The sequence below is a fragment of the Ursus maritimus genome, unplaced genomic scaffold (assembly GCF_017311325.1).
Source record: "Ursus maritimus isolate PB19 unplaced genomic scaffold, ASM1731132v1 scaffold_13, whole genome shotgun sequence".
NCBI lineage: Eukaryota > Metazoa > Chordata > Mammalia > Carnivora > Ursidae > Ursus > Ursus maritimus.
This window is the reverse complement of record NW_024423675.1, coordinates 20,457,882-20,481,527: the sequence shown is the minus strand read 5'-3', so window position 1 is coordinate 20,481,527 and position 23,646 is coordinate 20,457,882. Positions and strand designations below refer to the sequence as shown.

The window sequence follows — 23,646 nt, the reverse complement described above, 5'->3', positions numbered from 1 at the left end:
GGGGGGGGGGGCGGCGAGCCAGGGGTGGCAAGAGCCCCTAGGCAGCTGTTGCGGTAATCGGGGGCTTGCACAGCGTGGTGGCCGTGGAAGTGGTCACGAGTGGCCCGGTCCAAATACATTCTGAAGGACTGTGTGTTCCTGGAAAGAATTTCCGTGATTTCGAACATTTGCCACGACTCACCCAAGCTGGCACCAGTGTCCTCTGCCTTGCTGGAGCCTGGACAGATGTCTAGCTGAATTCTCCAGTAGAGGCTGTGAAAGGGAAGCCACCGGGCCATCCTCCACGTCACACTGCACACATCCCCGGCTGCTACCTAGTTAAGTGGGGTTTTGTTCTTTTCTTTTCTTTAAATTCATAGTTCCCTTGCCTGCATGAGGACCACTTAAATTTTATTTCCGGAGGACGTGACAGTCTGTCAGTCGTATGCACGGCATACAGACTAACGCTGAATAAACGGTTGTTGAAGCTTTATGAATTCCTAGTGGAGTCTGGAGTGGTCATGTTTTGCGTGGGCCGTAGTTTCCAGCCTGTGAAATTCATTCAGTCATCAGGGACTTCTGGAACAGTATGCCAGGCCTGAGTCCAGGCACAGGGGTACTAGGAGTGGACGAGCCCACAAAGTCTCCTCCTAAGAATGGGGGAGATGGATAATCAACAACTCGTACAGTCTGTGAGGTGGGGCTAGCATTGTGGGAAACGGACTCGGACAACAGGACTAAAGAGCGTTGGGGGTGGGGACAGTGCTTTCGGGGTGATGAGGCCTCTGTGCTGGGAAAGTGACGTTTGAGCAGAGACTTGAAGGCAGTACAGAGGGTGAAGCACACCGGGAATCCCCTAGGCGAGCCGTGCTGGGGGAGGGGTGGTGGGTCCAGGAGCCCTGCACGGGGCCAGCTCAGGGTGGGGTGTCCAGTGACTCGCCACCGGCCCGGGAAGCTGAGCAGTGAGCAAAGGGAGAGGGCCTGGTGATGTTAGAAAAGTTTAGGGCCAGGACTGAGGGTGGGCAGACAGATCTGTGATGCCTTGTAGGCCTAGGGCTTTGGTTTTCATCTCGGATGGGAACAGGGAGCCTCTGCATTGTTTGCAGCAGAAGCGGGAAATGATCGGACGGCCAGAGGGTCTCTGTGGTTGCTGCATGAATTGAGGACAACAGGGAAGCTGGAACCGAAGTGGGGAGACCCATTCGGCTGCTGCAGAGAGACGGGGGTGGCCTGGACGGGGGGTGGCAGTGAAGGTGGTGGGAAGTGGTCAGACAGCTCTGGATACATTGCAGGGTAGACGTAAATGTGAACAATAGGTAAGTCACCCGAGTGCACCAGCGTCCCCAGGAAGGTCAGGTACGAGAGTTGTGAGTTGTCTCAGGGTGGACCGTATGGGAGTAAATGTGGTGTGTTCTCTTGTTCCCTGTGTATATCATGTTTTTAAGGGAAGGAACCATACTTACACTTTGTATCCCCTGGGCACTAAGCACACAGTGCTTAGGTACACAGTAGGTGCTTGGTAAGGGCTTCGTTCATTCATGCTCATTAAGGTATTGCCTTTTTTTTTCTTGATATTGTGAAACTGTGGGGTGATTTTTGCTTACTGTTGGATGTATATTTCTAAACGCTGTCCCATTTTTAGGTGAGAAGCCATTTACTTGTGAAATCTGTGGCAAATCTTTCACGGCAAAGAGTTCTCTTCAGACCCACATCAGAATCCATAGGTAAAGTTTCACAGATAGTTTTCGTATATGGGAGTCCTCATTCAACCCTGGAGTTCAGTGGGGTGACATATGTTACTTATACAGTCCTTTCCCCCAAATTATTACACGGGTAGAATTTTCTGTGTAGTTTACTCTATTTTATCTTTTCAATAAAGCAGTTCGTCACTTAGGCAAAAATCAGGAAAACTGGTTCTGGCCAGCAAAAGTTTGCATTATTGATTTCATTTCTTGAATTTTTATTTTGGGCTGGAGGCTGATCCAAAGCTTAAATCTTCAGTTAAAAATAAATATTAAATTTAATGTTTTCTGAATAAATGTTTTTGTTCATACAACTCACAGATTTGATTCAGTAGTTCTTCTAAGACATGTAATTAAGGGTTACTCAACTTGGTTTTTTGTTTGTTTGTTTTTAAGAGGGAGAGAGGGAGCTGGGGGGCGAGGGGCAGAAGGAGAGAGAATCTTAAGCAGGCTCCACACTCAGCATGGAGCCCCACACAGGGCTCGATGTCACATCTCTGAGATCAGGACCTGAGCTGAAATCGAGAGTCAGAAGCTTAACCTACTGAGCCACCCAAGTGCCCCTACTCAAGTTTTCAATGTTGAAGTCAATCACATATACTTAAATTTGGCCACAAGAATCAAAAAGTTGGTAATGAAAATGAAAATAAAACAAAAAGGAACTTTATCTGTAATATATGAATATTTGCTTTCTTATCTAAAATACAGACTATAAAATCATAAAATGTTATCACATGTAGCCCAGCCCCCTCCACCACCCTCTCTCAAGAGAGCAGCCCCGCCTTATCTTTTTCCTTTAGGGTAGGAAACGGAAACCCCTGAATGTTGTGACTTGCTCTGACTCCTTAAGTCAGTAGAAGAACCCATGGCTTATGACTCCCAGTCGAGCTGATTTTCCTCTATTCTTGACTTCTCCCTAAATAATCAGGAAGTAATAAACAGAGCTGTTTTTAAAGTCAAATGTGTATCTTTATAGAGGAGAGAAGCCCTACTCCTGTGGCATATGTGGCAAATCCTTCTCGGACTCCAGCGCCAAGAGGAGACACTGCATCCTGCACACGGGCAAAAAGCCTTTCTCCTGCCCTGAGTGTAACTTACAGTTCGCTCGCCTGGACAACTTGAAGGCGCACTTGAGAATCCACAGCAAAGAGAAACCTGCGGCAGACGCCAGTGGCGTTCCCGGCAGTAGTAATACTGAGGAGGTCAGGAATATTCTCCAGCTGCAGCCCTACCAACTCTCTACATCCGGAGAGCAGGAAATTCAGCTTCTTGTCACCAACTCCGTACATAACATCAACTTCATGCCCGGCCCTAGCCAAGGACTCAGCATCGTCACGGCGGAGAGCGCCCAGCACGCGAGCGCAGACCAGGCCGCCAACCTCACGCTGCTCACGCAGCCGCCCGAACTGCAGAACTTCATCCTCTCGGCCCCGCAGGCGCAGGCAGAGCACATTCAGGGCCTCAGCGTGATGGAGAGCCAGATGGAGCCCCCGCAGGCCGAGCCCGTGCACGTGATCACCCTCTCCAAGGAAACCCTGGAACATCTGCACGCCCAGCAGGAGCAAACAGGGGAGCTCCACTTAGCAAGTGCTGCGGATCCGGGTCCACACCTGCCACTGACAGCGGAGCCCGGCCCGCCCCCGCCCGCCCCCCACGCGCCCCCGCCAGCCCCGCCGAGCCAGGAGCAGAGCTGACCTGTACCCGTGTTTGATCCTGTTGGATCATTGATCTCTTCCCCAGCCGCCAGCTGCAGCCGTGCGCTGGAAGGCAGGCTTTCTGAACAGCTGGCGTTCAGAGCCTTGCAGAGATGTAAGAGCGGGTAGTCGTCCGGCTTTCCACCCGGGCCGCAGGGTGTGCGGTTCGTGTCTTGTCCTCATGTGCATTTAGCATTGAGTGTGGATGAGTGGTTTTCACTTTCCTCTACTACGGCTCTGAAAGTCTTGAATGTTCACGGCTACACGTTATGGTCTGGCTGACCTTTCCAGTTACATTTTTTAGAACAAAGGAAGTCTTATATTGGTTGAACTGGGGAGAATCGTAGGCAACACAGTTGCTTCCACAAGATAAGTCAGGGCTGAATGTGACAGATGACAACCTTGGAGGATCTGTCCTTCTGGTATCTTCTACGCCCCTACGACAGAGTCACTGTCAGCATTTAATCTCTGTGTGGTACAGCGGGCTCTTTGTGTCATATTTAAGGTAGAGTCAAAGACATAAACTAAAAGTCTATTTTAACTCCAAATGTATTTAATAAAGTCAAAAAAGTACAGGATTATTTTAAAAATTCTGAACTCAGCTTTTCTGAGAAACATGGATTTGCATATTTTTTTGGATTTACGTATTTTTTTAAAAGCAGGTTATTGAAAATTTAATTTTAAAGTCTAATTAAAGTGTGAAATTGGATCAAGACATTCAGCCCATAAATTCTGAATTTTTGTCACCAGTGATACTTGTTTGATGAAGTTAAGACTATCCCAGTTATCCTGGAATATAAAATTTTATTTGGTGTAATTTAAGTGTCAAATATACTCTACTGAATGCTAATTGATCCTGAAAATAATCTGTGTATTGTGTCTGATGACTTTCTGGAGGTGGGACCTTATAATCTATTTTTATTGCAAAGTAGGTTAAATCTCACAAAATGGACACCTCGTTTTAAAAAGTAAATATCTTCACCTAATCTTAAAAATAATTTGAACCTCAGAACCTTACTACCCTGTCTGTAACTGTGGTATGATTTTAAATAATTGTCAAAAGTTGAAATTACATGTGGCTTAGGTTTTCAAGCCCAGTGTACTTTACTGAATACTTTGACTGCTTTCTCTCCAGTCAACTGATAGAAGATTTTGGAGAGAAGAGGATGGGCACTAGTACATCCAAGTTAACATACTGCTGGTGAGAGTAGGGCTAACCCACCCCAAAATTAACAGGATCTTGGCATCAGTTACTTTCTCGCTTTAGACATCTTTGATTTCTACCTGAATCAAGGAGGTTTTTTGGAGGTTAAAGTAATAGAATTCTTCAGGTTTGAGAGAAGATGAAAGCATTTTTTTCACATACTTGCCAATCATATTTTATTATCTGTAAATCACAAAATTTCTAAAATGTGTATCTTAATATGTATCAGCCAAAGTAATGTTTAAATCAGGCCTGACTAGAACCAAGACACAATTTTTACAAAACCAGTTATGATCCAAATATTATTTCAGGTTCTTAGTCATTTAAACTAGTATCTACTTTAACCTTATTCTTAAAATATAGAGTTTTTACCAGCTTTTCAAAGCTTACTGGCCCACAGTTTCTCCAGGAGATTCACAGTATTAACATAAATGAATTTTTAACTACTCACTCTGGAGAGCTGGAGAATTATTCAGGAAATATGGTTATATAAGTCAGGTTTAACTAGCTGTATGACAGTCTACCTCTGCACTAGGAGAAACAGAATGTGGGCCACATGTGATTTTAAATTTTCTAGTAGCCACATTAAAAACAAAAAGATGAAATTAATTTGAATGAAATTATTTAATCCAACGTGCGCCAAATATCATTTCAACATGTAATCAATATAAAAACATACTAAGATATTTTATATTCTTTTTTTCATATTAAGTCTTCAAAGTCTGGTGTGTATTTTCCACTTAGTACACATTTAATTTGGATGCTAATGTTCTTTGGACATACTTGATCTGTATTTAGAGTTCATACAATTTACAGTTGAAAACCTAGATTCACATACAGTTGCAGACATACTTAATTATTTTTCAATAACTGAAACAATTATTGTTTTAAATTTATATTAAAATTAAAACCTGGGGCATCTGGTCAGCTCAGTCGGAAGAGCATGCGACTGTTGATCTCGGGGTCGTGAGTTCAAGCCCCACATTGGGCGTAGAGATTATTAAAAAAAAATATACTGGGAAAAAAAAACCCCACCACTGGATGCTCAGTCACACCAACCATATTGCAAATTCTTGATAGCCACGTGTGTGGCTAGTGGGTTCTGTTGTCTATGACACAGGCTTACCTGTTTCTAACTTGAGAGCCAGTCTCAGCCATAAAAGTATCTTCTGGAAGAGTTCTGGTTTGTTTGACCAGATGTCAAAGGGAAAGGAGGAAATGAGAGCTTTATAAATCTAGCTTCTCTTTTGTGTCCCAAATACACATTCTGCCCTCTGAAATCCCAAATTCTAAAGTTCAGTGCCTCTGTATGCAAAGGAAATGTCATGTACAGAAAAATGTTTCTATTGTTTGAGAAATTGCCGGCTCAATGTTTCACAACTTATTTTGTACTAAACTTGTACAGTTTTTTTTTTTTTTAAGATTTTATTTATTTGACAGAGACACAGCGAGGGAGGGAACACAAGTAGAGGGAGAGGGACAAGCAGACTTCCCGCTGAGCAGGGAGCCGGACGCGGGGCTCGATCCCAGGACCCTGGGATCATGACCTGAGCTGAAGGCAGATGCTTAACGACTGAGCCACCCAGGCGCCCCCTAAACTTGTATAGTTTTTTAAATTGTTTTAGCAAATGCAGAAATACAAAGTGTACTTCATAGGAAATAGAATATTATGCTTTGGGTTACTGAAATGCACCGTATCACTTTCAAAAATTAATCTTTGGTTGTCTCTCAGTAGAGGGCTAGCCTTGGGAAGACTCGAGCTCCTGCCATCAAAATAAGTTATTTATTCATGTGCTTGCATCTGCTGCTTTTTTTTTTTTTTGTAAGTACTTAGCTAAGCACCATGGCCAACATGGGGCTTGAACTCATGACCCTGAGGTTGAGAGTCACATGCTCTACTGACTGAGCCAGCCAGGCACCCCTGCATCTGCTTTTTGAAACTCTCTCTACTTCTACTCTATTTTCTGCAGTTGGTTCCTGGTTTCTAAGTGTTGTGAGCAACCGGTTAAATAATGCTGAAGATTATAATGATATTCTCATTATAAATGCTTGGATAATAATGTCTGCCACTTACTGAGTCTGCTGTAGGGCAGGAGTGAAGCCAAGTGTGTTAGGTCTGTATCTTATCTTTGTGCTTCTCAGCTTGCTTCTGTGTCGTGGCGCACAAAGCAGGACTTACACGGCAGCCTGCAATTAGGGGACTCGAGGCACCTCTGGCCATGACTGGCATATTTGCTTGCTAGGGCTGCCATCACAGATAGTGGACTGGGTGGTTTAAGCAACAGAAATATATTTTCTCAATTCTGGAGGCTAAAAGTCCAAGATCAAGTTGTTGGCAGGGCTGGTTTCTTCTGAGGTCTTTTGGTTTCTCCTGAAAAGAGGTTTCTCCTGACCTCTTTTGCTCCCTGTGTCTTCACATGGTCTCCCCTCTGTGTGTTTTGTCCTAATCTTATAAGGACAGCAGTCGATATTGGATTAGGGTCCACCCTAATCCTAATGACCACATTTTCACTTAGTTACCTCTTTAAAGGCCCTATCTCCAAACAGTCACGTCCTGAGGTACTAGGGTTTAGGAAGTCAATGTGAATTTGGTGGGGTACACAATTCCCATAACCGGCATCTGGAATGAGGAGAGAAGCTGTCTCAAAGGCAACTATAACCTGTCTGAAGCACAGTCTTATTTTACTTAATCTTCATGACTCTTCTATGGGGTAAGTAATGTGCCTATTTTGCAGATGAGAACACTGAGGCCCAAACAGATGAAGTTTCTTGCCCAAGGTCACACAGTAATTGGCAAAGCCAGACTGAAGGACGGGGCCAGCTGATCCCTCTATGCTGCTTCCACCAGACGGGCTTTCCATCACCAGTCTTTTGATACTTTAATCTGGATTTCTATTTACTATGATCTGTTTGATGTAACAGGACTTTTTTGACTAAAATTGAGAATCTGAAGCACCTGGCTGGTTTAGTCAGTAGGACATACAACTGATCTCAGGGTTCGTGGGTTCAAGCCCCATGCTGAGTATAGAGCTTACTTAAAAATTGATCTGTGTCTGACATTTTAGCACACAAACTTTTTACATAAAACAATAATTGTAAAAGGTACATAGTCTTTGTCCTACAGAAATGATAACTACCTTATTAATATTCATATTAATACATTTTTTAAAGATTTTATTTATTTATTTGACAGCGAGAGAGGGAACACAAGCAAGGGGAGTGTGAGAGGGGGAAGCAGGCTTCCGGCCGAGCAGGGAGCCCAATGCGGGGCTCCATCCCAAGGGATCACGACCTGAGCCGAAGGCAGATGCTTAATGGCTGAGCCACCCAGGCGCTCCTCATGTTAGTATTTTGCTACTATTGATTTAAAGCTTAACAGAAATTTACCAATTGGATGAGTTACTGCTAACATGAAAATGTCTTAACATGAGCTTCTGTGAGCTTTTTTTTAAACTCCTGACAGGATATTTTATGTTTAGGGCAGACTTTTTTTTTTTTTTTTTTTTTTTTAAGAGAGGGGAGCGAGAATGCAAGCGGGGGGGTCGGGGGGGCCGGCAGAATGAAAGAGAGAATCTTAAGCAGGCTCCACACCCAGCATGGAGCCTGATGTGGGGCTCAGTCCCACAACCCTGAGATCATGACCTGAACTAAAACCAAGAGTCAGACACTTAACCAACTGAGTCACCCAGACGCCCCTTGCTTGATTTTTGCTACCCTTATTTGTTAAGCATTGAGGTGAATTATTATCCTCACTTTTCAGACTAAAATAAGTCTAAATTCTTAAGAGTTGAAAGAAAACTCTTGGTCTTACTTTTGTAAACAGCAGGCTTGGAGGAATGACTCTGAAAAAATCCCCCCTGCCTTTTGTATACAACAGATGTCAAGGAATGACCTCTAAAAGAAGCAGGAATGTCACTGTGATAGTTTATCTAGCTTTCAAATTCTTTGCACATAATTAAGCAACAAACTTTTGTTGGCTGTAATATATATCTATATATAATATTGTATATATATTTTATACACACACACACTGTATATCTAAAATCATTGTCACCTAAAATGTACCACACTAGGAGAGCTTTTATTATTTTTTTTAAAGATTTTTTGTTTTTTTTTTAGAGAGAGAACACGTGAGAGCATGTGAGAGAGAGGAGGAGGGGCAAAGGACGAGGAAGGAGCAGACTCCCTGCTCAGCAGGAAGCCCAAGGAGGGACTGGATCCCAGGACCTTGGGATCATGACCTGGGCAGAAGGCAGACGCTTAACCGAGCCACCCAGGCGCCCTAGGAGAGCTTTTAAAGTAAAGTTCATTGAATCATATTTTCAACACAAAATGTAGGAACGTGAACACATTTAGGTAACATTAGCAAGACTTTGTGGCCTTTTTCTTTTTTTTCTTTTTTTTTTTTACGTGAGTCTGAAAAGTACTATATCCAATAGGACATGCGGAAGGAGGGAAAAATTCGAGCAGGGGTCAAGTCAGAGAACTAACCTCCTTGGTCTTACCGTACGGGTTTATTATTTATTTTGAATTTTAGTATCCATAGATTAGTATCTTAATATCCAGTAGATCATTTAAAATACGGATTTGAAGGTTTTCCAAAAGAATAGTTTGGCTTTCGGTTTTAGGTCACAGTATTTTTATCCTTGTTGAATGAAAAGTTAAACCGAAGCCTCCTTAGGCTAAATTGGAGTTAAAAACAAAACTCTACATTTTAAACATCTCCGTCTCAGAGACAATGCTAGTATGATTAAATGGCTTCTGGACAAATTTGCCTATAATCTTAGCGTTTGAAGTATAAACGCGCTCATTAACAAAAACACGGCAAGTGTTTACATTGATCCTGATCCTGTGTGTGCTTTTCATCTCTGTCCCCTGTGCTACCTGGGGGTCTATGAAATCAGCATCTTTTCTCTCCTGGAGACACTACTGGAATAGAAAGCAGCATATAGAGGAATAAGTTTGCAGGAAGAGTAGAAAAGAATGAGGGACCCAAATCTGTGGTTCACTCAGTCTTGTCAGCTGAGAGAAAAAGCTAGAAGCCGTTCTTGATAGGGCCTCCTCTCCCCTGCCAGGCCCCACCCATCCTCACCTGCTGTCAGTTTCACCTCCGACTATTCGCAATCCATCCACCTCTCCCATCTCCACTGCTTCACCATCACACTCTGGCCTGGGCTCCTGCCGAGGCCTGACCCACCCTTGCTACCCCTCCTCCCCTCCCCTTTCTCCACTGGAAGTGGTGATCAATTTGGGCTCACCACCGTGCCTTTAGTGGCAAGCAGAGGGTCTTGTTAAATGAATGGATATTGTGTTATTAAGGCAAATACGATCATGTCTCTGCTTCAAATCCTCCTGCAGATTCCCACGGTATTCAGAATAAAATCCAAAACACAGCTTCCTCTTGGGCCCCTTCCCCATTCTCACTTGCAGCCACACTGGTTTCCTTGCTGTTCCCCAAACACACTCAGCAATATCCGGCCTGAGGGCTGGAGGCAGGTGGTTTCTCAGGCTCAGAAGGTTTCGGCCCCTACTCTGTCGGATGAATGTCTGCTCACCTGTCACAATTCAGTGTATGTGTCACTTCCTCCGGGAGACCTTCCCTGACCATCTAACTGCAATCAAGCCACCCTGTCGTATCTGCTCACGGCACTCTACACTTTGGACTCAGCTCATGACTATATTTACATCAGGAACTGTGTCTGCCTGGTCACACTGCAGCCATAGCTCCTGGCCCAGAACTGTGGGTGTGTAGTTTGACCTCACAGGCCTACAGGTGGAAGGCCATGTTGCAGGGTGGCTGAGACACGTCAACTGCAGTGCAAGGGATGGCATTGCGGGGACACAGAACACAGTGTGGGTCAGAGGAAAGGGATCCTGTCTTAATGGCTTGGGGTTTGGGCCTTCGAGTCTGCACATTAATTCTTAGAGTCACCAACATTGACATAGGATTTTAGAATTGAAATGGGCTGAGGAGGCTGAGTTATTAAACTGCCTCTATTTAGAAATGGTAAGGCTCAAGCATGCTGGGTGGTGACTTTTTCAAGGTCACACTAAGCTAGTGAAGCAAAGCTGGAATCCGACCAAACCTTCTGGATTATAGACCAGTAGAGTCCCACTGCTTTATGCTCCAGTGTGTATCTTTTATAGGCAGAGAGTGAACCTCGGAGTCAGCAGATTTTCAGCACTGAAGTCATTATTGTTCTGTGATCTTTTTTAAACACAGATTTTACCATTTATCACTCAGAGGGCCACATAATCCTGTTTGGCTGCAACAGCAAAGTCGTTGAGTCAAGGGCCAGATTCTGTTGGGCCTTTGCAAATACACTAAGTTGAGGCAGCCAGTTGTCTGCATCTGCTAATGAAAGGGAAATGCACGAGGTGATTCCAAAAGCCTGGTAACCCATTTATAGTGGACTTGAGAATACTTCTTACACTGTGTATTTAAATATGGGTGTGGTTGATTTGGGGCACATTTATTTCAAGCCAAATGACAAGTCACACTCAAGAGCTAGGAAGGGCCCTGGCTGGGAGGCTGCCCTAGTTTCCTGAGTGTGACCTGGCTGAGTTCCCTGCCTCTCCTGGCAGAGAACAGGCATTTCCCCTTGCCTCCCTTCCCCTGCCCGCTTCTCAGCTGGAGCTGGGAGCAGTGAGTGTTCAGGTCTTACCGGTCCCTAAGGGTTTCCAGGGGAAAGCAAAGTGAGAATACAGAGGAAGGGAGACCCATAGGCCACCCAGCTCTTTCTGGTCCCTGAATCTCAAGGAGAGGGACCCTTGCATTTATTTACTTTTTAAATTTTTTTGTTTTGTTAATGTTTCTCGTGTAACCGTGTCACTTCCTCTAAGCAAGAAACAGCTTCTTCCAATGCCGGCCTTTAATTTGTCACACTGGACCCACGCGGGTGTGGGGGAGTGCACACATCTGGGCCCCGTACTCGCTAGCTCTGCCGCTTGCTGTGTAGCCCGCTGCAAGTTACAGAACCTCTGTGACCCTCAGTTTCTCTGCCAGTAAACGGGACTGTTGCGATCACTGAAATTATGGTTATACTTATAGGAACTGCTCAATAAACGAGAATTGAGGTTTTATTAATTAGTTGAATGACTTTGGGTACCTTCACATCCAGCCATTTCCTTATCAAGAATTTGAGGAAGTTGATCCCAAAGGTCCCTCAAGCCCTTTTCAGTATTGACATTTCTGTGGGTCCTCTCTCCAAAGCCTGCTTTAATCCCGGAGATCTAGCCTCTCTCCCACACACCACTATTTCCCCTTCGTAGTGGTCGAACCCCACCCTCACCCCCACTCCACCAAGACCCTCTTCCCCTCTCACTTCTCATGCCGCTGTGGAAGCTGCAGACAGCCACGTTCCAGGACTTTAATCCGCGCCCACTGCCCTCAGCCCGGGTCTAGGGGCAGACTTGTCGCGGGGGAGGCGGATCCCGAGCCTGGATCCATCGTGGGAGCCCGGGCCCGGCCGTGGATCATCTGGTAGGAGAGATGAAGAGAGCACCTACGGACCCGCCAGCTTCTGCAAACTTCTTGCCCAGCCCGAGCGCCCTATCCGCCGGGCGCTCGTTAGCGGCTCGCAGAGTTGGTACCGCGCAAGAGTGGATGGCCTCGCCAGCCCGGGACGCGCTAGCTCCGCAGACGCGGGCACCGGGATGGAGCAAGGGCCCCGGCGTGCTGTCGGGCTCCAAGCGCCCCGGACCCTGGCTCCTCAGTCCCCGCCAGCCCCGCCCGGGTATCCGACCCCCATGCGGAACCCGGCGTCCGCAGCGCCACGCCCTCTGGCACCACCCAGCAGACGTGGGCGGCCCTGGGGCTGCCCCGAGCCCGGGATCGCGGGGTAATGAGATGCTAATGAGGCGCGAATAAAGCCTCGCGGGCCCCGCGCCGGGCGCCGAAGCCCACACCTCGCCGAACTCCTCGGCCGGGCGCCGCCGGCGCGCAGCCCCGCGTCCGCCGCCTGCACTCCGCGTCTCCTCCGCCGCCTCCCCTCCGCCTCTCCTTCGTCCGCCCCCACCCGCCCCGGCCGAGACGCCCGGCGGGCAGGAAGCGGCCCCTCCCCGCTCGCCAGAGGCCGGGTAAGTCCGCCCGCTGCGCCAGTTGCGCGCCCCCAGCCCGCCGGGCCGGGGGGTGGGGACGGGGGCTCGCTTCCGGGGAAACGCCGTCCTGGGCGCTCGGGAACTCCTCCCAGCTGCTCCGCCCCGTCTCCCCTCGCCCTGCTCAGCCCCTCTCCCGACTTTCCCGTCCAGAGCGTTGTCCACCCTCCCCCCCCACCCCGGTGCCAGTGGTCCAGCTCCGTCTCCATCCTCCCACACTGCTCCCCCCCTTGCACGTCTTTTGTCCTGGCCTTTCCAGGCTGAGTCGCCCTCTCTACCCCTTCGCTGGGGTTTTCCTCCTTCCATTCCCCCGAACCGTCAAGGAGACCTTTGCGCTTCCTGATGTTCCGGCCGCCCGCATCCAGGTGACCCGCAGCGGGTGACTTTAGTCTCCTCCCTCCTCGGCCCGGCCTGCTGGGCTCCGGCCGGGACCGGTGGGGTGGGCGAGTGCGCGTGGGGGTCCGCTCCAAGGACCTGCCCCCTGTGATGTCACCTAATGACCCCGTGGGCAACCCTGACTTCCGCACCCTCTTATTTCTCCCAGCCCCAGTGTGAGAAGGCACCGCTCGACACCCCTCAAGTTGCGTGGGGGCTCGAGCGAGGGAGAGGGGGACAAAGGGAGGCCTTGTCTCGGGAGATTCCTGGGAGAGCGCGCCCGGGGGGTGGGGCGGGGCGCCGCTGCGAGTGGGTGGAAGCTGGGAGGAGGGAACCCCGGCTGGCACCCCCCAACCGCTCTCGAGGCCCACCCCAGCAGCCGTCAGTCAGTCACAGGGGGAAGTGTTCTGACCACAGTGAGTCAGAAATACACCCAGGCCTCCGTCACCCCAGTCAGTCGCAACATCCTCCGGCTGTTCGGCTGTTCGTTGAGGTGGTTTGGGTGGTGGGAAGTGGAACCTAGGAGTGGGAGACTGTCACCTCCTCAGGGGGCAGTCACGGGTGCTGAGGAGGACAGCTTTGCTCCTGGCATGAGACACGACCCACGCCCAGCGTGGCACTGGTGTCCTCGAGGGGAGCCCGCACTGGGAGGCGTGGGGGGAGACGGGGCAGTGTGCGCCCACCGCTGGGATTGCAGGTATTAGGTCCGTGCCTTTCTGCCCCGCAAGGAAAACTCTCGTCCTGGGCTGCCTTCCCTCTCCACGTCTGAGATACTCTCCCATGCCCAGCTTCCGGGGCCTCATCCAGGCAGGGTAAGAATTCCTGCTCCCAGTGCCCCAGAGATGGAGGGGAGCAGGAAAGCTGAGCTGGAGACTCCCTGTCTTCCCTCCTGCCCAGCTGCGCCCAAGACTGCTGATTTCTCACTTCCAAATTTGGCAGATTTCACTTGGAGTGGAAGGAATAGCAGTTGTCTCCAGCAGATTGGGAGTAGGCCGGGAGAGAGGAGCAGAGCCAATCAGGAGTCGACCCAGAGCCCTCTGGGGACTCCAGCCTGCTTTCTTCTCCCCATCCGTTTCCTTTCTTCTTTTGTCCAGCCTCTTCCCCTTCTCTTCCCTCCTTCTCTCCTGCAGCTGCCTGCCTCTGCTCCACGGCTCCCTCCCCGGGAGCCTCAGGGGCCTCCATGGCTTCACCCACCGCCACCAACCCAGCGCACGCCCACTTCGAGAGCTTCCTGCAGGCCCAGCTGTGCCAGGATGTGCTGAGCAGCTTCCAGGGGCTATGCGAGGCCCTAGGGCTAGAGCCTGGTGGGGGGCTACCCCAGTACCACAAGATCAAGGCCCAGCTCAACTACTGGAGTGCCAAGTCGCTCTGGGCCAAGCTGGACAAGCGAGCAGGCCAGCCTGTCTACCAGCAGGGCCGGGCCTGCGCCCACACCAAGGTGGGCACACGCTGCCTGAGCTGGGGCTTGGACAGCTGGGGGGAGTCGGAGGAGGGAGACGGGATGCCATGCGCATACTGCCTTGTGTGTTCACAGTGCCTGGTGGTGGGTGCTGGACCTTGCGGGCTGCGGGCTGCTGTGGAGCTGGCCCTGCTGGGGGCCCGTGTGGTGCTGGTGGAGAAGCGCACCAAGTTCTCTCGCCACAACGTGCTGCACCTCTGGCCCTTCACCATCCACGACCTCAGGGCCCTCGGCGCCAAGAAGTTCTATGGGCGCTTCTGCACAGGCACCCTGGACCACATCAGTGAGCACCACGTGGTGGCCTAGAGGGGCGGGTGGGCCTGGGCCTCCAGACCAATGGGGGGCTGCCTGGGACCGCCAAAGGGCAGAGTGGACGAGATTCACTTTAGCCAGGTGACCTGCAGGACTCAGGTTCCTCATCCGTAAAATGGGCAGTGAAACCGAGTGATCTCTAAGACCTCTTCCAGCTCTGACCGGGAGCACACTGGTGCTTGGCGGCCCTGTGCGGCCCTGGGGTCCCTGTTCCTAATCCCCTCTCCCTTCCAGGCATCCGGCAGCTTCAGCTGCTTTTGTTGAAAGTGGCATTACTGCTCGGGGTGGAAATTCACTGGGGTGTCACTTTCACCGGCCTCCAGCCCCCTCCCAAAAAGGGTAAGTACTTCTCTGCTCCCAGGACTCCCGTGTGCCAAGGATATCTTAGCCTGTGGAAGAAAGAGGGTGGGATTGGGAGTCAACTGAGTCACCCTTGCAATAGTGTGGCCTTGTGCAAACCACACCGAGCCTCATTTTGGGCACCTGTAAAATGTGTCCTTCCTTAGCTGCTTCCCACAGCTGTTGCAAAGGTGTAAGTTGATAGCGTGTCATTGCTTGCAAACTGTCAACTGCAGAGGGATCTACGCATTTGTTTCCCTGGCTTGTCCTGGGAATGTAGGGGCCCCTTCAGACTTGCACACCTTTGTGCCTCTCACACCTTCTGCCCCAGGGAGTGGCTGGCGTGCCCAGCTCCAGCCCAGCAGCCCAGCCCAACTGGCCAACTATGAATTCGATGTTCTCATCTCTGCTGCCGGAGGTAAATTCGTCCCTGAAGGTGAGTGATCCCTTCCTTCAAAGAAGCCAGCATCTTAGGCTCCTGCTGTGCCTTTCTAGCTATTAGACCCCTCATTCTCTTGCCCATACCTACCTACCCACACTTGCCCCCACTTCTAGGCTTCACAGTGCGAGAAATGCGTGGCAAGCTGGCCATTGGCATCACGGTCAACTTTGTGAATGGCCGCACAGTGGAAGAGACGCAGGTGCCCGAGATCAGCGGCGTGGCCAGGATCTACAACCAGAGCTTCTTCCAGAGTCTGCTCAAAGCCACAGGTCGGGACACCGTCTCCCAGGATCTCCCCTGCCTCTGGCTGACTGTGGGCTGGTTCCTCCCTCTCCCTGCTAGACCTGTTCTCAGTCCAAGGAATCCCACACTTTTCCATCTTTGTGGTTTTGGCAGCAAAGAACCTAGGTCTTGGGGGATTCAGTAGGCACAGCCCCACGTGGCCACCCAGCCTGATAAATCTTGGAAATCTCTCACAAATGCATGCGATTTTGCTTTGTGCTTCTTTATATATGATTTAATATAAAAATGATATGAATTCAAAATGAAAGTGGTGCTTCCAGAAGATGCCCTATGTTTACTTTGGCTTTGCACTGCCACGTACACACCCCGGTTTGAGAAGCCAGGCTTTCATCTGCAAGCATGGCGAAGGTCTCCCAGCTGCCACCCACCCAAGTTTCTCTCTTTGCTCCGGATCCTCAGGCCTCCTGGGCCTGGGACAGAGGGTCCATCGTGCCACCAGAACTTCTGGGTCCCTGTGTAGGGGGCAGCCACTGCGGTCAAGCTGTAATCCCAGCTCTCAGAGGTCAGGCGCGGCTGGGTGTTTGGAGAGGTGACACAGGGTGGGGAGGAGACATCTCCCCCGGTGTTGTCCCCCCAGGCATTGATCTGGAGAACATTGTGTACTACAAGGATGACACCCACTACTTTGTGATGACAGCCAAGAAGCAGTGCCTGCTGCGGCTGGGGGTGCTGCGTCAGGTGGGGTCCGGGCCTGGGCCGGGGGGGCGGGGTGGGGGCCCTGGGAGGTAGAGGCCAGCGCTGGACACAGTGCCCCCCACCCCCTGGTGTGGAGGGAGCCTGTCGTCCTGTCGTCTTCTGCCTTTGCCCTGACATTTTCTCCACCCCCGCAAGCTCTTCTCCCCTGGGGTTTACGTGGCAACCTGACTCCTATTCTGGGCTAAACGCCTGATACCAGCCACAGAGCTACATGTGTAAGCTCCGTGAGGGCAGGGGTTTGGGCTCTTTGTCCTTTTTGCTTGCTGATGACTCCCAGGGCCCAGAATGGTACCTGGTGTGTAGTCAGTACCTGGTCAATATTTGCTGAATGAACTAGCTGAAAACCTACTATGTGCTGGGTATTGTGTTGAGAACTTTATGTGCACTTTCTCACCTAAATTCTCATGAATACCTTGAGAAATTAGGTATGTCATTTCTAAATGGTGGGGAAACTGAGGCTGCGAAGTTCAGGACTTGTTCAAAACAAGTGCCCGGTAACAGTAATGGCAGTAGGCCTTGGGGGCTGGGTGGGGCCTGGGAGCCCCAGCAGCAGGGAGAGTGCTGAGGAAGGGGCTGGAGGATGGCAGGCAGGATGTTCAAATTCTAATCCAGCCCAGTTACCCTGCTGGTTCTGATCTGTTGGCTTGTAGGACTGGCCGGAGACCGACCGGCTGTTGGGCAGCGCCAACGTGGTGCCCGAGGCTCTGCAGCGCTTTGTCCGGGCAGCTGCCGACTTCGCCACCCATGGCAAGCTGGGGAAGCTGGAGTTTGCCCGGGACGCCCATGGGCGGCCTGACATCTCTGCCTTTGACTTCACAAGCATGATGCGGGCCGAGAGCTCTGCTCGAGTGCAGGAGAAGCATGGCGCCCGCCTGCTGCTGGGGCTGGTGGGGGACTGCCTGGTGGAGGTGAGGAGCCTGGGGGGAGAGGTTGAGCTTCCTGGGGCTTCCAGAAACAGGAACTCCTTGTAAAAAGGTGCAGGGGTTCCATGGTTGGGAGGAACGTTGCCTCCTGGGAAGGAGGGGGTGAAAAGGTTTTTTGGGTTGTGGGGAGGAGCTGAGGGCCGCTTGGTGTGGTGTGGCGCCCCCCTCAGCTATGATTTTGGGGGCATCAGGGCTTGGGCACTCCTGCTGGACTCTCACTGAACCATTTCTTCTCTTTTTGATCCTGCAGCCCTTTTGGCCCCTGGGCACTGGCGTGGCTCGGGGCTTCCTGGCAGCCTTTGATGCCGCCTGGATGGTGAAGCGGTGGGCTGAGGGTGCTGGGCCCCTAGAAGTGTTGGCAGAGCGGTGAGGCCTGAGTTGGGGGGTGGGGAGGGCAGGGCTGGAAATGGGACAAGGATCAGGAAGGGGGTGGTGCTGGGTGAAGAGATGGGGGGCATGGGCAAGAGAATAAAGAAAGGCCTGGCAGTTCTCGAGGGGTGGGTGCTGATGGGTGTCCTCCCATGTGTGCTCCTGCCCTCGCACTTCCTCCCCCAGGGAGAGCTTGTACCAGCTCCTCTCACAGACCTCCCCAGAAAACATGCACCGCAACGTGGCGCAGTATGGGCTGGACCCCGCTACCCGCTACCCCACCCTGAACCTCCGGGCTGTGACTCCCAATCAGGTCAGACCCCCTGGCCCCACCAGACTCCCCAGGGCAGGCCCTACCCCTGGGCCGAGGCGGGTGGTCAGCCTGTGTGGAGACCTGAAAGGGGCTGCCTTAGGTACGAGACCTGTATGACGTGGTGGCCAAGGAGCCTGTGAGGAGGAACAGTGACAAGATAGACGGAGGAAAGCCAGCCACAGGTGAGCAAACCTTCCTCGGCTGGGGGGGTGTGGGGATTGTCCAAAACATTTGCCACCCAGTGTGGTGCCAGCAGCAGCCACCAGCACAGCGGCGGCCTCGGGCTGGAGGGTGGGCGGTGGGGGGTCCGCGGCCTGCAGGAGGGCTCAGGGGCAGCCGAGCACTGAGCAGCGGCCCATCTGGGTGCCAGATGTCGCAACTGCACCAAGCCCTACAGTCTCTCTGGCGGCAGCCGTCTGAGCCCTCCCAGCCTTGCAGACCCAGACCCGCCCTTCCCAGAGGCCTCCAGGCCTCCCTCATCTCCCAGTTCACAGCCTCCTGCCCTCTCTGTGGCTAGCAGGGATTCCACTTGATTCATTCCTCCACTTTATTCCAGAAAAGACAACTGGGCTGAAGGCAGTGCTGCTCAGTGAGCACTAAGCTGGTGCCCCCGTAGGGATGGGTCCTGCCTCCCCCTCCCAGACTGACCGCTGTGCCCAGTGACCAGGCTCCCTTCGAGCCAGGCCCTGGGGCACAGCACGGCCTCCTCTCTCAGGGGCGGCAGGCACCCAGGAGGAATTGCTGCGCTGGTGCCAGGAGCAGACGGCCGGATACCCAGGCGTCCGTGTCACCGACCTGTCCTCCTCCTGGGCTGACGGGCGGGCTCTGTGCGCCCTGGTGCACCGGCTGCGGCCCGGCCTGCTGTGAGTTCCAATCAGGCTCAGGGGGCCCTGGCGGACCACACCCCTCTCACGCCTCTGCAGTGTGGGCTGGGGGGGCGGGGGGCACTGTGCCACCGCTTGCTGGTGGTTTCTGCCCAAGTCACTGCACCTCCCTGAGTCTTGTGGGAGTCCGATGCATTCAGTAGGGAGGTTTGTGAGTGCTGGAGCCCCCCAAGGCCGGAAACTTGTCAGTGGGCTGGTGGGGAGTGTGTGAGGGGGGTGGATAGCAGAGAATAAACCCCTCATGCCCTGTCCTTTTGTGCCCCACCAGCCCCTGCCTGCTGCTCACTCCTCAGCTTCTCCCCCTTTGGTGGGGTCAGGTGCTGGTCTCCCATTGGCTTTTCTCCCCAACACCCCACAGGGAACCCTCAGAGCTGCAAGGGCTGGGAGCCCTGGAAGCGACTGCTTGGGCGCTAAAGATGGCAGAGCATGAGCTGGGCATCACGCCTGTGCTGTCTGCAAAGGCAGTGGTGGCAGGGAGGGACCCACTGGGCCTCATCGCATACCTCAGCCACTTCCACAGCATCTTCAAGAATGTGCCCCCCAACCCAGGTGTACTGGAGGGTAGGTGCAGGGGCTGGGGGGTGGGGAGGCTGAGGTGCCCTCTGGCGGACAGCTGGGAGCAGTAGCTGGGGCTGGGCCATAGCTGTCTGTTCTGGAGGTACGGTATGGATTCCCACCTGGACAACCCCACTCTCCCTGCAGGCCCTACAAGCCAAGGCTTTCCAGCGACCTCCAGTGCTGTGCTGTTCCTTGGCAAACTGCAGAGGACCCTGCAACGGACCCGGGCCCAGGTGGCAAGTTTGGGCAGGGCTGGAGCTGGGCAGTGGGGGTCCCTGGGGTGATGGGGAGGACATTCATAATGGGGGCAGGGCTGCAGCTCAGAGCCCCATGCTGAGTATCGGACTTGTTGCAGGAAAATGGGGAGGATACCGGTGGCAAGAAGCCACGCCTGGAGGTAAATACATGTCGGGCTGGAGAGTCCCCTGCTCTATTCCGTGGGTTCTCTTTCCTGCGTCCTGTAACCCCCTATCCAGGTTCCCTTCCTGGCTTACTTCTCTTTCAGCTCTTTCTCTTCTCTGCACACAGCCACTCTCCAGCTCACCCCGCCCCTCCACCTCCCTCCCTGCACACTTACCTCCTTAGGTAGAAGCTAACAGCCCCAGTGTTGAGGAGCCACCTGCCCCAGATTCTGGCGTACCCCCGACACCCCCATCCCAAAACCAGGAGGTGAGAAAGGGCACACTGTCTACAGAGGCCTGGGAGGGCAAGAAGGAGTGTTTCAAGGGAAAGGAAGATCTTTGCAGCTGGCCTGGACTCCAGCTGACCCTGTGGTCTGGGGGCCGGTGCAGGCTGGTGCCGGGGAGCTGTGTGCACTCTGTGGGGAACACCTCTATATCCTGGAACGCCTCTGTGCCGAAGGCCGTTTCTTTCATCGGAACTGCTTCCGCTGCCACACCTGTGAGGCCATGCTGTGGCAGGGTGGCTATGGGCAGCACCCAGAAGATGGTAAGTGGGCCCAGCCCTGTCTGGGGGCAAGGACTTGAAACTGGAGGGAAACTGGGGTCCTCGGCATAAGGTGGCAACAGGCTCAAGATGGCACTTATTTCCCCTGAGTTCGAGGTCTTCTCCATCCCCTCCAAATCCCCAAATGTAGGGTTCTAAGGAACCAGGAGGCCAGCAGAAATTCACCTGCAAATCAAGTCCTGTCACCCCTTGCCCTCACAGATAAACAGAGTATCTGGGCATCAGGCTGCCTACATCTCATGTCTTCTCCCCTCCTCCACCCTTCCCAGGACATTTCTACTGCCTCCAGCACCTGCCCCAGACAGGCCACAAAGAGGATGGCACTGACCTAGGCCCCGAGAGTCAGGTAAAAACTATGAAACTGTGTATTTGGGTGTGGGAAAGCGTAAAGGGGTCTCTCCAAGCCCAGCTGACTGTGCCAGGGGTAACTGAATGTTCTCCTCCTTTAGAAGGAAAGCTTCATGAAGGCAGAGACTTTTCTTACTTACTGATGTACCTCAGTGTCTGGAACACTGCCTGACACCGTTCAGTAAACGGCATCAGTGAATGAATACCAGGGGTCACATTTGTCTAAAGGGACAGCTTTGGCCCCACAATGGGCAGGTCACTGACCAGACTACATGGTGGCTTTTCCAGGACCTTCCCACACCAGCTGAAAATAGCATGCCATCGGGGCCCTCAACTTCTGTCATCCCCCAGGAGGGGACCAGTCCTGTCCCAGACCCCAGCCAGCCTACCCGTCGGCTGATCCGCCTCTCCAGCCCAGAACGCCAGCGGCTGTCCTCCCTTAATCTTACCCCTGACCCAGAACTGGAGCCTCCACCCAAGCCTCCCCGCAGCTGCGCAGCCTTGGCCCGCCAGGCCCTGGAGGGCAGCTTTGTAGGTTGGGGAGTGCCAGGCCAGAGCCCCCAAGGTATCTGCTTTGTCCAGACATGCTCACCCAGGGTGGGGATGCGGTGGGTGGCGCTGGGATTCCTGAAAGGGGAATGTTGGGGAATGGAAAGGGAGGCCGTGGGGCTCAGGCCATGTCTACTCTGTTCAGTGGTTGTGGCCATGGAGGAGGAGGAGGAACAGAGTCCCTCCTCCAGTGATGAGGAAAAGGAAGCAGAGGAAACGGTGGCTTTGGACTCAGACACGGAGCAGGTGAGGAGGAGGAACCTGGCCACCTCTCCCGCTGAAGCCAGCACACATCCTCTAAATAGGCCTCACCACCACCACAGGAAAACCTATAGAACGTTCCCTCCTTTGAGCCGGTCCCTCAGATTATCTTCTCACCCAGTCTGCCTCAGGTCTCTAAGCCTGTCTCTTCTACCAGAACTTACCCCATCTCCAGCCCAGGAAGCTTTGACCCCTTCCAAACAGAGCTTCCCCAGCCTCTCCCCAGCGGGGTGCGGCGACGGGGGAGCAGGCCCTACCGCTGACTGGCCTGACCCTGCCATAGGCTCTGCTGACCTTGGCCAAGAACTCAGGCACCATGAGCAAGTACCCAACATGGCGTCGGACTCTGATGCGCAGGGCTAGGGAGGAGGAGATGAAGCGGTTCTGCAAGGCCCAGGTGAGGTCTAGGGCTTCGAGGTTCTGCCGGGGTCAGAGTTCCGACGCGGGATCCGAGTGTCCCTGGAGTTCTGTAACTGAGCGGTCCAAAGACTCCTAGGCCTCCTGTCTTGTGCCCCTCAGGCTGTCCAGCGGCGACTAAATGAAATTGAGACTGCTCTGGGGGAGCTGGAGGCTGAGGGCACGAAGGTGGAGCTGGCCCTGAGAAGCCACAGCGGTGAGTAAAGACGGGAGGGGCAAGCTGGGACACCCCTCCTAGCACTCCCAGCAGTCCCTCAAACCACCAGACTCTGCCCCAGCTCGCCCCACTCCTCACGCTCCTGACGCCTCGGACCCCCGCCCCCATTCTTCCTTCCCGCCAGCATTGCTGGCACAGCAAAAGTCACCGTGGCTGGAACAGTGGCTGCAGCTCGTTCAGAAGAAGAACAGCCTACTGGCGGAGGAGGCCGAGCTCATGCTCACGTAAGGGGCAGGGCGTGGGGACGGCTGGCGCCAGAGCCAGAGCCCAGCCGGGTCCTTGGGCACGCCGGGCAGCTGGGCCTCTTCCATCCCTGCCTCCACAGGGTCAAAGAGCTGAACCTGCAGGAGCAGCAGCTGCAGCTGGACCAGGAGCTGCGAGGCTACATGAACCAGGAAGGTAGGTGGGCCACGGGCAGACGCTGGTGTTTACCCGGCCTCGTGACCTCAGATACCGACCGAGCAACGCGGGCCTCCGGTCCGAGTGCCTCTGAGGCATTCCAGGAGGAGGCCGGAGAACGGGGCTCCGAGCCGCTACTCTGCCTTCGGTTCAGCTGGGGCTGCACAGCTGGGCTTGTGTGTTGAGATGACTTACTTTAAAAATGGAGCTGCCGCTGGGGCGCTGGCTGGCTCAGCTGAAGAGCGAGTGACTCTTGATCTCTAGGTTGTGAGTTCAAGCCCCAGGTTGCGCATACAAATCACACATATATCGTATGTATTATATATCACTCAATCCTGACGAAAATAAAACCGGTGCTGCTGCTCAGTAGTGCTAGCAAACCACTGGTGTGGACAGGCCCGGTTTTACAGAGAAGGAAACAAAGCCCAAATTGTGGAAGTCAGAGAGGCTGGAATTACGCTGTGCCTTTCCTGCCTCCCTGCCCAGCTCCCTGTTCTCTAAGCTTTGTTGTCTTCCTCAGGAACCCTAAAGACCCCTGCCGATCGGCAGGCAGAGGACCAGCTTCTGAAGAAGCTGGTGGATGTGGTGAACCAGCGAGATGAACTTATCCGCTTCCAGGAGGAACGCAGGCTCAGTGAGCTGCCCTCGAAGCCGGGCGCCCAGGGCTAAAAGAGGGCAGGCTGCCTGCCCTCTTCCCTACAAGGAAGACCACCTCACCCCAGGACTGTACCACCCTGTTCAGCTGGGCTGCCTGGGAGGGGGCCTCACTGTTTACAATAAAAATGTTAATGCCACAGACA

General features: G+C 52.7%; 2 protein-coding genes across 9 annotated transcripts in view; both read left to right on the top strand.

The window, feature by feature from the left end:
• The window catches only part of ZBTB24 (zinc finger and BTB domain containing 24), a 15,312-nt gene extending 7,268 nt beyond the window's left edge, over positions 1-8,044 (top strand). For 2 of the 3 annotated variants that reach the window (XM_040627629.1, XM_040627628.1), the window contains exons 7-8: positions 1,622-1,703; positions 2,698-8,044. In XM_040627629.1, the coding sequence (XP_040483563.1) occupies positions 1,622-1,703; positions 2,698-3,415 (800 nt within the window). In that variant the 3' untranslated portion in view covers positions 3,416-8,044. The remainder of the gene's footprint in view (positions 1-1,621; positions 1,704-2,697) is intronic. The other variant, XM_040627630.1, reaches the window with a different exon arrangement.
• A 4,496-nt stretch (positions 8,045-12,540) lies between these two features.
• MICAL1 (microtubule associated monooxygenase, calponin and LIM domain containing 1) lies at positions 12,541-23,642 on the top strand. 6 transcript variants are annotated; one of them, XM_040627623.1, is made up of 25 exons: positions 12,541-12,698; positions 14,222-14,529; positions 14,626-14,833; positions 15,097-15,201; positions 15,533-15,637; positions 15,757-15,912; positions 16,524-16,624; positions 17,293-17,550; positions 17,816-17,931; positions 18,121-18,247; positions 18,348-18,429; positions 18,972-19,110; positions 19,490-19,692; positions 19,834-19,925; positions 20,045-20,086; positions 20,275-20,358; positions 20,481-20,637; positions 20,925-21,001; positions 21,292-21,568; positions 21,698-21,798; positions 22,097-22,210; positions 22,333-22,426; positions 22,509-22,671; positions 22,773-22,846; positions 23,367-23,642. In XM_040627623.1, the coding sequence occupies exons 2-25, from the start codon at positions 14,272-14,274 to the stop codon at positions 23,513-23,515; spliced, it is 3,282 nt and encodes a 1,093-aa protein (XP_040483557.1). In that variant the 5' UTR covers positions 12,541-12,698; positions 14,222-14,271; the 3' UTR covers positions 23,516-23,642. The 6 variants fall into 6 exon arrangements, with proteins under 6 accessions (XP_040483557.1, XP_040483556.1, XP_040483559.1 ...); XM_040627622.1 differs by having other exon boundaries at positions 18,963-19,110; positions 19,834-19,922; XM_040627625.1 differs by having other exon boundaries at positions 18,963-19,110; positions 21,355-21,568.
• Positions 23,643-23,646: the final 4 nt, after the last annotated feature.

What these genes read in the sequence shown, in the direction of transcription:
- MICAL1 (XM_040627621.1), top strand. Translation starts at nt 14,272, where the DNA reads ATGGCTTCACCCACCGCCACCAACCCAGCGCACGCCCACTTCGAGAGC. An exon ending in CCAGCCCCCTCCCAAAAAGG is followed by an intron (nt 15,202 to 15,532) that starts GTAAGTACTTCT and finishes CTTCTGCCCCAG; the next exon opens with GGAGTGGCTGGCGTGCCCAG. An exon ending in GGCCCTGAGAAGCCACAGCG is followed by an intron (nt 22,427 to 22,508) that starts GTGAGTAAAGAC and finishes ACTCTGCCCCAG; the next exon opens with CTCGCCCCACTCCTCACGCT.